A 12,754-nucleotide genomic window follows, 5' to 3' on the forward strand; every position below is an offset into this window, starting at 1 on the left:
GATTTGGGTACCAGAAGGAGCTCCAAAGACACAGAACTGTAATGATGAATTTCTTTAATTGGTTTTATGGTATCTGGAAGTGGCTCTCTAATTTGTCTAAACCTAAAGTATCTAAAGACTCTCCTGAAGAAAGTACTGATAGTCTATGGTCTAAATTGTTTCATAAGACAAAAAGGAAACACATTCAATGTGACTGACAGGGAATCCAGCAATTCTATACATGATACTTATAAACATTTTTAAGAAAACCAAGGAATATAATGATGTTGGCTGGTTGTCCCTAGCATCACTGGACATAATAGTAAAGGAAAACAATGTGTTCAGAGATTCAATTTCCCAGTGCCAAATTTACATAAGTAACCTGAACTCTTCCAAGTATGCCCTGAAGGAGAATCTTTTCTCTGGCAGACATAAGGCTGAAGTTGCCAAAACCCAATCCCTCATCATGTAATTGGCTGGATTATAGTACAAATTGAAGTCTCAACTTGGAAGGGTATCTGCAGTTAAAATGAAAGCACTACATGGAAATAATGGCATACTAAAAATTGGAATGGGGACCTGTGGGCAGACTCTGATGAGGATGGGGACACTGAACTCCTAAGTTATGAGGAGTTTATTTTGCCAGAGGAAGTGGTGGCCTCCCCACCCTCAGTGACAGCAGCACCCCCAACTCTTCCCCTATGCTACTGGCCTTTCCACCTCTGCCTGAAGGGACTAATCCAGCATTGCCCAAGGAAACAGAAGTGACCTTCCCTGACACAGTTACTAAGAGGACAATGCTGGTATTCCTCAGGACCCAACCCAACCACCCATTTTTGCCTCTAGACTGGTAATCAGACTTCAGTATCAACAGACACCTAGAGGCAAGGGGCACTGTGTGACTCCTGGGGAGGTGCACTACAGTGCAAATGAACTTCTCAAATTTTCTAATTCATACAAGCAGAGGTCTAGAGCACATGTGTGAAAATGGATTTTAATGATGTGGGCTAATGGCGGAAGGAACATAAAGTTGGTTCAGGCTGAATTTATTGATATGAACCCATTAAGCAGAGCTTCTGCCCTTGATTTATTTGCAGAGTTTAAAAGGGGTGCTAATGGAGCTGGGGATGTGGCTCAAGTGGTAGGGCATTTGCCTAGCATGCGTGAAGCACTGGGTTCAATTCTCAGCTACATAAAAAAAATAAAGATATTGTGTCCACCTAAAATTAAAAAATAAATATTTTCAAAAAGGGGGATGCTAACAGTGTATTTGGTTGGTTGGCTGAAATATGGATCAAAAGATGGCTCATTGTGAATGAGCTAGAAATGTCTAAATTGACTTGGTTTAATGCTGATGCAGGGATTCAGAGGCTCAGAGACACTGGGATGCTGCAGTGGAGTTGCATTGTAAGACCTTCTCCTCCACACTGGGTGGGGAGGGGTCTAGAAGATGTGGCCTGCACTAGTAATTTAAGAATCAAACTTGGGAGTGGAGCACTAGCAATCTTCAGGAACTCCACATTGCTTTTCTCCATATGCCAGACATTACAGTTAGAGCCATGGTCACTCAACTCAGAAACTTAAATGCAATGAGAATGTTTCTCCTGGGCTGGGAAGCTAGGAATCTAGGAAGCATGCAATTTTTTGTTGTTGTTGTTTTTCTTTTTTACCTTTTTTTCAGTGGGTCACAGCTAATAGTTTGTATGAGTCTCAGAAAAGACGTTGGACTTGGCCTATCTAGCAATGCTAGAAAAGTTAATATTTGAGGGACTCTTAGATGAACTGAATGTACTTTGCATTGTGAGATGGACATGAGCTTTTGGAGGCCAGGGACAGAATGATAAGTGTAGATCTTACATGTCCTCTGAAGTCCATGTGCTAAAGGCTTGTCTGTCAGCCTCTGGTGCCATTGGGCGATGGTAGACACTTTAGAAGGTGTATCTACTGGGAGGTCATTGGAGGTGTGTGCCCTTGAAGGGAATATTGAGACCCTAAGCCCCTTCCTCTCTTGGTTCCCCAGCCACCATAAGGTGAGCAAGTTTTCTCTGCCAACTCACTTCCTCTATGGTGTTCAGCTCATTGCGAACTTAAACTCCTTCAGAGTGAGGAAAGAAAACTGTATGTCTAAGATGAAAGTCTGGTAGAAAAACCAGACAGATGAGTTTTAACCATGTTGATTCACTGGATATTTCTAGGTTTCTAGCTGCTGTTAAAGTCAACTGATCCTCATTCTGCCACATCTTCTGTGGGAATCCCCAGGCAAATTGCCTGCACTCTCTGAATTTTAGTCTTCTATCAAAAAGAGAGATGCTGAGAACAAAACACCTCCATTTCTCCCCTGCCTCAGTTCTACATTATTTACAGCATGACTTCATAGCTCATCTAATCAAAGTTCTAGCAATTCTTCGTTCTCTTTAACTGAGGCTGGCCTTGTGACTGGCATCAGCCATTAGAAAGTAGAGGGAGTCAAGGCTTGACAGTTTCCAGCCTGGACCTTAATGGGCCACAATGTGCTTCTATTCTCTCTGGGGACTAATCACCACCATGTGAAAAAACCAGGCTAGCTTGCTAGAGAATGAGAGAAAAGAACACTGTTGTCCCAGCTGAAATCAGTCTTCAGATACTTGACCTGCCAAACATATAAGACAGCCCAGTCAAGAACAGGAAAGCCACATACCTTATCTGTAGACCTGTGAGCAATAACACAACCTTATAAAGCCCCAGGAGTTTTAGATTGTTTGTTTTGCAGCAAAATACTAGCTGATACACGTGGTATAAACTCAATGACTCTTAAAATGGAAAAGTAAGTTACATTCTAGTTGTACTGGAGAGAGCACTAAATTAAAAGTATAAAAACTTGAGTCTTAGGTCCTAGCCTACCAATTTTGGGGCCATCTGATCTCGGAAAGAAACAACTCTCTCAGATTTAGTTTCCTGTGTAAGTATTAATAACTAGTTTGCTGTAAGGATTGCTTGAGATAATACACTTGCAAATGAAGCCTGTGATGAAGAGGGTGTAATATAATTCTCAGTAGCAAAGCACCAGAGAGTCACTGTGTGCTGCTCTTTTTATCCTTTTGCTAACACAGAAGGAAGACTGTTTTAAAACAGAAGAAGACATGAAACAACTATGAGTAAGAGGTTTTGGCAATATGAAGGGAAGGAATCTATCTGGGTATCAGAAGGTCAAGAGAATCCATCTTTCTCTTAAAGCCATCTCTATTATGATTCCTCTCATCACAGTTGCAGTAAACAGCAGGTGAAACAATTGTGTAATGCTAAAGGGTCAGATTTCTAGTATTGCAACATTTTATGAATCCAAGATGCAAGAAGCAAGAAGGATCACAGTAATTGAAACATACACTTGAAACTTTGTGCTGTAATACAAAGTTTGAAACTACAGCAGACAGGAAGACTGGCAGACATTCCTATATCTTATACCACCTTTTCACATTAGCGGTGACTTGTCCAATGTGAGCAAAGGTGAGGGTAGAACCAGATGAGCAAGACAAAGAAGTTCTAATCAGATCAACCCAGACACACCTAGGGCAGTGCAGCATAGTGGGAAAGAAAAGGAATTGGAAACTCAGGGCCATGAAAGAGAGTTCTTCCTTTCTAAGCTTTTACTGTTATCAGTAGTCAAAACATACTGTCTCATAAAGTCAATGCATATTTTAAATGAATAATAAGCAAATTATCATGTATTCTACAGTGTGTTTTCACTGTAGCATTTAGTTATTTTCAGAAGATGGTGTTAGGAGGAACATAAATTTTAACTTTTGATAAATCTGGTTGACATTTATTTAGCCTTAGGTCTGCTTCATGAGTTTTATGAATTCATTATCACATGTGTTTGGGCCTAAATTTCATACCTCTAAAGTGGTGATAAATTTGAACCTTCTAAGGTTGCAGTATGACTTATGCTCTCTGAGGGCATCTGTTTGTCTTCTGTTTCATTCATCATTATGAAATGGACTGAATATCTGACATAATTGAGATATTTATAAAATAAAGGAATTGAGAAATCATTTGAAATAATTTATGTAACATATCAAACTCATTATCTGGACTAAAACATGTAATTATTGATTTTACAAGGCTATAAGTTTGAAATATTCTTTGGGAACGGGCTGGCTAGAAAATAGGAGTGGGGGATGGGAGAGAGAGAGATGGGGGGTTTCATTGTTTCATTGTATCCACTTTACGGCTGCATATCATACAGATGTATTAACTACATTTTGAAAAGGAAACTAAACTTACAAAGGACAAAAGGACATTTTCAGGAAGCGCTTACAGAGCAGAGCCCAACCTAGCCAAGCTGGGAGCATTTAGAGTCACTGTCTACTACCCAGGACAGTGAATCAAGAGCTTCCCTCCTTTGCTGCCACCCCACCAGTACCAGATCTATTTCTTTGGGAGAGGAAAACACTTAAAAAGAAATTGTGACAATTAAAAACTTTATAAAAAGGGAAGATATCCAACTTTGTGACCAAGAGGCAAGGTCTGAGTCTCTGCCCTCAGCATTCTGGAAAACAGAACTAAGAGAGGCTGAAATCTCCACCAGCAGCCAGGAGGGCTTGGGAAGTAAAGACGGTCTGAGGCCAGGCCTGGACCAGAGGATGTTGAACTTTGAACAATAGTGAGATGGAGTCACCCTAGGCAGGACCCTCTGGAGACTCCCCAACAAGAGCAAAGGATTGCAGACAGGAGAGGAAGGAAGGGCTGAGGGAGGAACTCTGCCCTCCCCAACTCCTGTTCATCCAAACTCACCCATTGAGAAAGGCAGGAAGCATTCCTTTTTCTTAAACTGTCCATTCTCCAGAAAATGCTCAGGATTGAATGTGTCAGGGGTGGCCCACTCGTTGGGGTCCTTGTGCAAAGCAGTCAAATTGGTCAGGATCATGGTCCCCTAGAGAAGGCAGTGAAGAGTCAGGCAGGACTTGACCCACACCACACATCTAGGCAAAGGTAGGTAGTTCTCAGCGCCCCATGCTGGGGTCTGAGCACATTCTATAAGCTTCCCCACTCTCCCAACCCACCATCTGCTGAGCTCAACCTTCCAGGACCCATCTCTTTGTGTGGGAGAACTTAGAAGGATAAATTAGAATTGTCTTTTGAGAATTTTACCCGGGAGTTTTGGCTACTCTTGAATGCATAATGAAGCTACTCTGCAGGAAAAAAGTCAGTGTAGGTCTGGGGAAGGGACCTATAAGCATCCATGAGAGAATTATGTGACAGCTTCTGGGTCCACACAGTAATTAAATCAACCCAGCTAGTCAGTGAAGTGATAAGGAAGGCAGCTCTACAAAGGGGGGGAAATGCATCTTTCACCTCTGCTTCTGCATTCTCTTCCCTCCAGTGTGTTGAAGGCTGTGCCCAGTCCCAAAAGCTATTTGAGTAGTAGAAGCAGATATCCAGGGAAAAGAATCCCTGTCCATCAAGATATATGACAAGAAACCCTGGAGTCACTAGAGTGAGCCTCCTCTCACTACCTCATCCAACCCATCAGTCATGCTTGACACTTCTTTCAATGCCCCCTGATTCCCTCACCTCCATTAGGGAATGTCCACCACCACCTTAGTTCAAGCTTCCACCTTGGTCATCCAGATTCTTGTAATCACTTTCTACCTATGCCCCACATCCTCTGTTGCCCTTTTCAATTCGCTCCACACCCTGAAAGCAGAGTGTGCTTTGAATAGGGCTTAAATCTATGACAACCCCCACCCACTCAGACCTCAAACTTGGTATTCAATAGCTTCCCACACTCCTAGTCACAGATCCATTGCCTAACCTCTCAGGGCTTCTCCTTTTCTTCTTGAGCTCCCACTACAGTGACCTATAACACAGGTCAAGTTTCCATTCATTTCAATGACTTTTTAAATACTGCTCACCTTGCCTGGAAATGTTCTCTTCCCCCACTTTGCCATCAACCACTCCCAGCAATCCTTTAATCCTCAGCTCCAGCATTACTTCCTTCAGAGGCAAGCTTCCCCAGATCCTTCCAGCACCTGTTCCTCACGCCCCCTGGGAAATGCTGGAAGCATCTTTACAGAGGCAGTGAGTATTTTCCTTGGGACAGTTAGCATGGTTGGTATATTTTGTAAGCATGACTATTTTTCTCAGAGTTATTTTTCTAGATCTAAGTACTTCAGATACTTAATGAATATTTGCCAAATAACTGTTACTTTGAGTACGAGGCTCAGCATGTAGGGTCCCATTTTACTTCACGTGGATCCTATAGGGTGGGCTCAAATGCATTTTGCAGATGAAGAAATTGCAGCTGTGAGTGGTTAAATAATGTGCTCAGAGCCACGTGTTGGTGGGGAGAGGTAGAGTCATGTGAACTAGGTCTATCTGATGTCAAAGCCATGGCTCCTAGCCTCCATTGCATGTAATCAATTATATTTCTCAGAGCCCAGGAGGATTGTTAAAGTTGATGTGAAAAACCAGTGGTAGAATTCATCTAGTGAGATTGGCTGATTCTCTGGAGTGAAATGAATGGCTAGAAAAATGCAAACAGCACCTGGTTGGGAACTCAGGCCTCAGCCTTCATCCATGAGAAGTTTCATCAGGAAGAAAATAGTTCTTATAGCAGCTGCATTTCCTGGCTCTGCAGTGACAGTCACCAAGGAGTCACTGGGAATCTCTTCTATTCTAACTCTGAACAACTCTTGTTGTTCCCAAGTACAACAAATGTGGAGGGACTTGGACAAACTAGAATAGATCCAGTAGCAAGGAAGGAACTGTAAGTGTGCATCATAGAGAAAGAACCCTGGGGGACCCAGGAGAGCCCTCTGCAGAGATCTTAAAAGTGGTGGGTGGAGTGTGATCTGAATTCTGTTAGTGAAGCCAGGGGATTTAATAGAGACCTGTAGGGAAAAATTAAAAGGAGTTTTTTGTTTTTGTTTTTGTTTAAGTCAAAGCAAAACAGTCCTGTGGAGGGAGCATCAAGTCATACAAATAATTAGAACAGCTCTGGTTCTAGATCCAGCTATTGTCACTTCATAGTTGAGATGTCATGCAAGCTTAATTTCCCTGAGACTCAACTTCCCAATCTATAAGATGGGAATAATGGTTGTCCTGAGAACTAAGATATTTTGAAAGAGGCTAGTCCATGACATGTAATCATGCCTGAATAAATATTCGTTCCTTGCTCTCCCGTTCTAATCATGAACAATGTACAACTGGAGTAGCTTCTTTTATGAAATGGAGAGTTCCCCGTCATGGGGCTGTAGGTAAAAGCTGGAAAAATACCTGTGGGGACATGATATTAGAAACATCAGCATTAATGTGGTTTGGGACCAGGTAATCTCAAATGTCCTTCCACATTTTCCAAAGTCTGGAAGGTCCCTAGTTCTGAGAGATGCTCTCCAAGGTAAAGAACAGGACTGTGGCAAAATCTGACAGAGACTTTGCTGCCTGCTGTGTGCCATCATGAGCCACAGTGCACATCACAGAGTGAGAACACTGAGAAGTCCCACAACAAGCAAAACAAAACTAGTCTTGGCTTAAACACATTTGAGTTAGGAATCTTTCCTCCTCTATTCCCCTTAATACCTATATCTGGTAAAATCCATGGAAAAAAAGTTAGTATTATATCAAGTATAATGTATCTCCCCATCTAGGTGATTCTTTGGGATAGGAACATATTTGACTTTTCAAATATAAATGCAAGTTCTATGATGGTCTCAAAGACAGGCTTGAATTCTGGGGCTGGGTGTGCTTCATTACCTTTGGCAGGTAGTATCCAGCCAAAGTGGTATCAACCACCACTTCCCTGGGGACATTCAGAGGGATGATGTTGCCCATTCTCTGCACCTCATGGATGACAGCATTGATATAGGGCATGAACTCTCTGGCAGCCATGCTTGGCTGCTGCCACTGGCCAAGCACTCTGTCAATCTCAGCATGCACTTTTTCTGGAAGAGAAGAGGGAGATTCTATTATTTTTTGAACCTTTAATAGTTTCTTCCAATGATGTAGGGTTGTTCTATCAGATCTCACCTGTGGTATTTCAAATAGTGGCCAGGATGCAAAGAAATAAAATGTTCCTTAACCCTTCAAAGGGCTTAATCAGAAAATTGTCAACTCAGTCACTTTCCTTGAGTCTAAGGAATGAAATGCCCAGGATCAGTGTGGCTAAGCTCATAGTAGGGTCTTTTCTTATTCAGGCTTCTATGATAAAGTGCCATAAGTAGAGTGGCTTAAAAACAACAGAAATTTATTTCTCATAGATCTGGATCCTGGGCTGTCTAAGATCAAAGCACCAGCATATTTGGTTCCTGGGGAGGACCCACTTTCTGGTTCAGAGGTGGCACCTAGTTGCTGTGTCCTCACATGTTGCAAGGAACAAGGCAGCTTGCTGGGAATATTTCATAGGGGCACTAATGCCATACATGAAGGCTCATCACCTCCCAATACCACCACTCTGATAATTAGGTTTCCACACAGGGATTTATTGAGGAAGACACAAATATTTGGATCCTAGCAACTCTGAAGACTCTCACTTCTCAAGGGTAGCATGGGAGTAGATAGTGAATAGCAGACTCTTTCTCTACAACGTTATGGCTGCAAGGTACTCAGATCCTTTGAGCCTCATTTTTTTCATCTGATTAGTGAGGCTAAGTCAACTTTCATGTGAATTATGTTTTCAGAATTACATGAACTCATTTAGGTAAGTATTAAACAGGATCAGGATCAGCATGGCTCAGCTCATGGAAACTGCTAGCTGTCTTCAAATATATTTGCCTCCTTTTCTACAGTCATAGAGATTTGAGCTGGCTACCTGACTGTCCAGTTAAAGGTACTTTTCTGGGATCAAGTGTGGCTATATGTATGTATGTATGTGTGTGTGTATACACACACACACACACGCATACACACACATATAAAGCATGCATTTGTAAATTATTATGTGAGATAAGTAATGTTTTATTAACAAATATATCCTTAGTAGATGGCAAGCACTTCAGTCTGCTCTATTTTTATTTTGGGGGAGTAGGGACATTGACCTTGATCTACTCAATTGATCTTATGACTCATTAATAAATTGTAACCCACAGTTCGAGAAACCATGCCATGACTGTTTCCACCCTCCACCTGTCCAAACTTTTCTAGAACCTGGAGAAATAAAAATGTTGGGAATAGCCATTGAGTTGAAGAAATAACAGTCTGTGGGGGAATCTATATATATAATGTGCTCTAAGCATGGCAATAGAGGTGTCCTGATCATCTCTAGAAATGACCAGGAATGAAGAAACATCTTAGGTAGTAGTATTAGAAGAATTCTTTTAGAAGAGTTGGAGATTCACCATGTGGAGAAACTCAGAAAGCATATTCTTTACAGAAGGAAGACCAGATATGGTGACTTAGAGGCATCAAGAAAATGACACAGAATTCAGTGAAAACACCAATGCAGGATGGGTGTGGCTGAGGCAGGACAGGCAGAAAATGGCATATCAGAGGGCATTATTACCAGACTAATGAGTCTAGACAGGCTGGGGATATGGCTCTGTGGGGTGGCAGACAGCTTGCCTTGCATGCATGTGGCCCTGGGATTGAAGCTTAACACTGGAAAAAAGAAAAAGAAAACAGTACCAAAAATGTGTCTGGGCATTAACAGGGGGAAAGAGGAAGGGATTGCTTAAAAGAATGGAAGAATCAATTTTTTGAAAATGGCGGCGAATGGAGTGCATCACCCCCCGTGTACCGCGTCACTGCGCGGGTGAATGACAAGTTAGAACGGTCAAAAGCTATCTTGTTAGGCATTTCTAGCAAAATTGAGATGCTCCGAAACCTAGAAGAAGGATTTCCATCGCCCGAGGTTCAGTTACTGGGGCTCAAACGCGAGTGAACTGTCTGCCCGGAGATTCAAGCTGTTTATTCAGCGGCCCGCCCCACTGCTAGAGACTGCGGCATGCTGGGAAACGGAGTCCCTACAAACGGCGAGTTAGCAACGCAGAGAAATGGCGCTGCAGATTCTGTGGGCTCCTGCCGGCTGTCCCCTCACTGTGCCCCGGGCTGAGTTCTGGGTTTGAGACGGGGAAGGATGCAGTCCAGTTCTGTCATCCACACCAGTCAGCCCATCAAGGAAGCCAGCAGCCACCATCTTGGAGAGTCACCCTCACCAGTTTTCGACAGATTGCGGCTCATTCAGCGATAGAACAGGTCTGTGTCGTTTAGACCATCCCCCATATAGCGGGGAAGTCACATAAAATCTCTCCCCGGCTTTCTGGGAGCGCGAACAGAGGCATGGGGAAAGGTAAAGGCACCTGACCCCAACTCCCCCCTCCCACGAGCCGCGAAAACGAAACCTGTCTCCCCAGCTCTCGGAGGAGGGGCTATCGAAGTGAATCAAAACAATAAGGTGCCGGTTCCCAAAAGCCGCACTCCACGTCCAGGAAACTGCAGGCCCAGAGTGTAGCTTGAACTGCTGAGAGATATCACACTGGGAAAGGCCTGGCTGACAGGAAAAGCCAGGGGACTAGAAACCAGGAATAAACCTAAGCTAACAGGTTTTGAGAGGGGGGGGGGCTGGGGGGGTCAGAGGAGGGAGCGGCCTCACACGGATTGTTTCCTACAGCCAGAGGGCAAAATCTTGTCCCAGAAGGCACAGCACCACCTACTGGAAGCGAAGAAAATAGAAGCCTAACAGTGTCCCTTTATTCTTTTTTTTTAATTAATTTTTTTAACTTTTTAATTTTAATTTTTCTTTTCTATAATTATATTATTATTGTTTTAATGTAATTTTTATTTTACTGCATTTTATTATTGTTTTTTTATTATCATTTCTTGTTCTTTTCTATTCTTTTCTCTTTCTTTCCTCTCTCCCTCTCTCTTTCTTGGTTTGCTTCCTTACCTTTTCCCCATCATTCCTCTTAAGCATGACCACCCAGACTACATACAACTTACTAAATGCAAATAGATGAATACTACGAATCGGTCCATAGTCCGCCTAAGCCCTTAAATACCCCCAAGTACTCCTGTCTATTCTCTTGTTAATATCCGCCTGCATTTGAGCAACCCCCCAAAGAAGCTAACATATACTAACCGCCATGCCATCAAATCGCCTGACCTCAACATAAAATCCTAAGTTCAAACCTCAATTCTATACATGCCATCAAATTCTGTAGGCCTTTAATGAAACTAATGAATTTACCTTAAATCACAATTAAATCCAACATCTCTAAACATTGCCTCCCAACACAAAGGAGAGATATTGGAACTACAAAAACCAAAACAAATTTAAAGAAGAAAACAGAAACACAGCAGTCAAACAGAGTTGAAAAGTAACGTGAGCACCATGAAAAAACAAGGGAAAAAAAGGATTACAAACAATGCAGGACAATTAAATTCACAGGAGAACTTAGAGGCATCAGAAAAATGGACAGAGAAAGAACTCAAGGCATACCTAACTCAGATGGAACGGAATCTTAGAGAAGACATTAGACAGCAAGTCCAAATGATGAAAGTATACTTTGAAAATGAATTACATAGGCAAATTCAAATGGCAAAGAACGAGCTCTACCAGGAGATAGAGATTTAAAAAATAATCAAACAGTAATCCTAGAAATACAGGAAACCATAAACCAAATTAAAAACTCAAACGAGAATATTACAAATAGACTAGATCAAATAGAAGTCAGAACATTAGATAATGAAGACAAAGTTTATCAACTCAAAAAGCATATAGTCAACACAGAAAGGATGATAAGAAATCACCAGCAATCTATCCAAGAGATATGGGATGTCATAAAAAAAAACAAACTTGAGAGTCATCGGGATAGAAGAAGGTATAGAGGTTCAAATCAAAGGAATGAACAATCTATTGAATGAAATAATCCTAGAAAACTTCCCAGATATGAAAGATGGAATGGATTGCCAAATCCTGGAAGCCTACAGGACCCCAAACATACAAAACCATAATAGACCAACTCCAAGACACATAATTATGAAGATATCCAACATACAGAACAAGGAGAGAATATTAAAAGCTACGAGAGAAAGAAGGCAGATTACATTCATGGGTAAACCAATTAGGTTAACATCTGATTTTTCATCACAGATGTTGAAAGCGAGAAGATCCTAGAACATCGTATTTCAAACGCAGAAAAATAATGGATTCCAACCAAGAATACTGTATACAGCAAAATTAAGATTCAGATTTGACAATGAAATTAAAATAATTCATGATAAACAAAAGTTAAAAGAATTTGCAGCCAGAAAACCAGCACTGCAAGGCATTTTGAGCAAAACACTACAAGAAGAGGAATTGGAAAACAGCACCGAAAACTAACAGTGGGAAGTAACTCGGTAAAGGGAAGAAAAAAAAATAACCAAAAAGGAAAAACGAGCTATATTAAAATAAATAAATAAATAAGCATGACTGGAAGTACAAACAATATATTAATAATAACCTAAACGTTAATGGCTTAAATTCACCAATCAAGAGACAAAGGCTAGTAAACTGGATTAAAAAAATAAATCCAACAATATGCTGCCTTCAGGAGACTCATATGATAGGAAAAGACATACACAGATTGAAAGTGAAAGGTTGGGTAAAATCATACTACTCACATGGTCCTCGGAAGCAAGCAGGAGTGGCCATACTCATATCGAATAAAATCAACTTCAAACCTAAGTTAATCAAAAGGGATAAAGAAGGACACTATATACTGTTAAAAGGAACCATTCACCAACAAGACATAACAATTATCAATATGTATGCCCCAAAAAATGGTGCTACAATGTTCATAAAACAAACTCTCCTCAAGTT

The 12,754-nt window shown here is 41.4% G+C and overlaps 1 protein-coding gene across 3 annotated transcripts in view; it reads right to left on the reverse strand.

The window, feature by feature from the left end:
• LOC113178324 (cytochrome P450 2J2-like) overlaps positions 1 to 12,754 on the reverse strand; it is a 54,751-nt gene that overhangs the window by 5,484 nt on the left and 36,513 nt on the right. For all 3 annotated transcript variants that reach the window (XM_077803713.1, XM_077803714.1, XM_077803715.1), the window contains 2 exons: positions 7,711 to 7,898; positions 4,750 to 4,888 (listed from right to left, as the gene is read on the reverse strand). In XM_077803713.1, coding sequence (XP_077659839.1) covers positions 4,750 to 4,888; positions 7,711 to 7,898 — 327 coding nt within the window. The remainder of the gene's footprint in view (positions 1 to 4,749; positions 4,889 to 7,710; positions 7,899 to 12,754) is intronic.

Source organism: Urocitellus parryii, chromosome 11 (genome assembly GCF_045843805.1).
Source record: "Urocitellus parryii isolate mUroPar1 chromosome 11, mUroPar1.hap1, whole genome shotgun sequence".
Taxonomy (NCBI): Eukaryota; Metazoa; Chordata; class Mammalia; order Rodentia; family Sciuridae; genus Urocitellus; species Urocitellus parryii.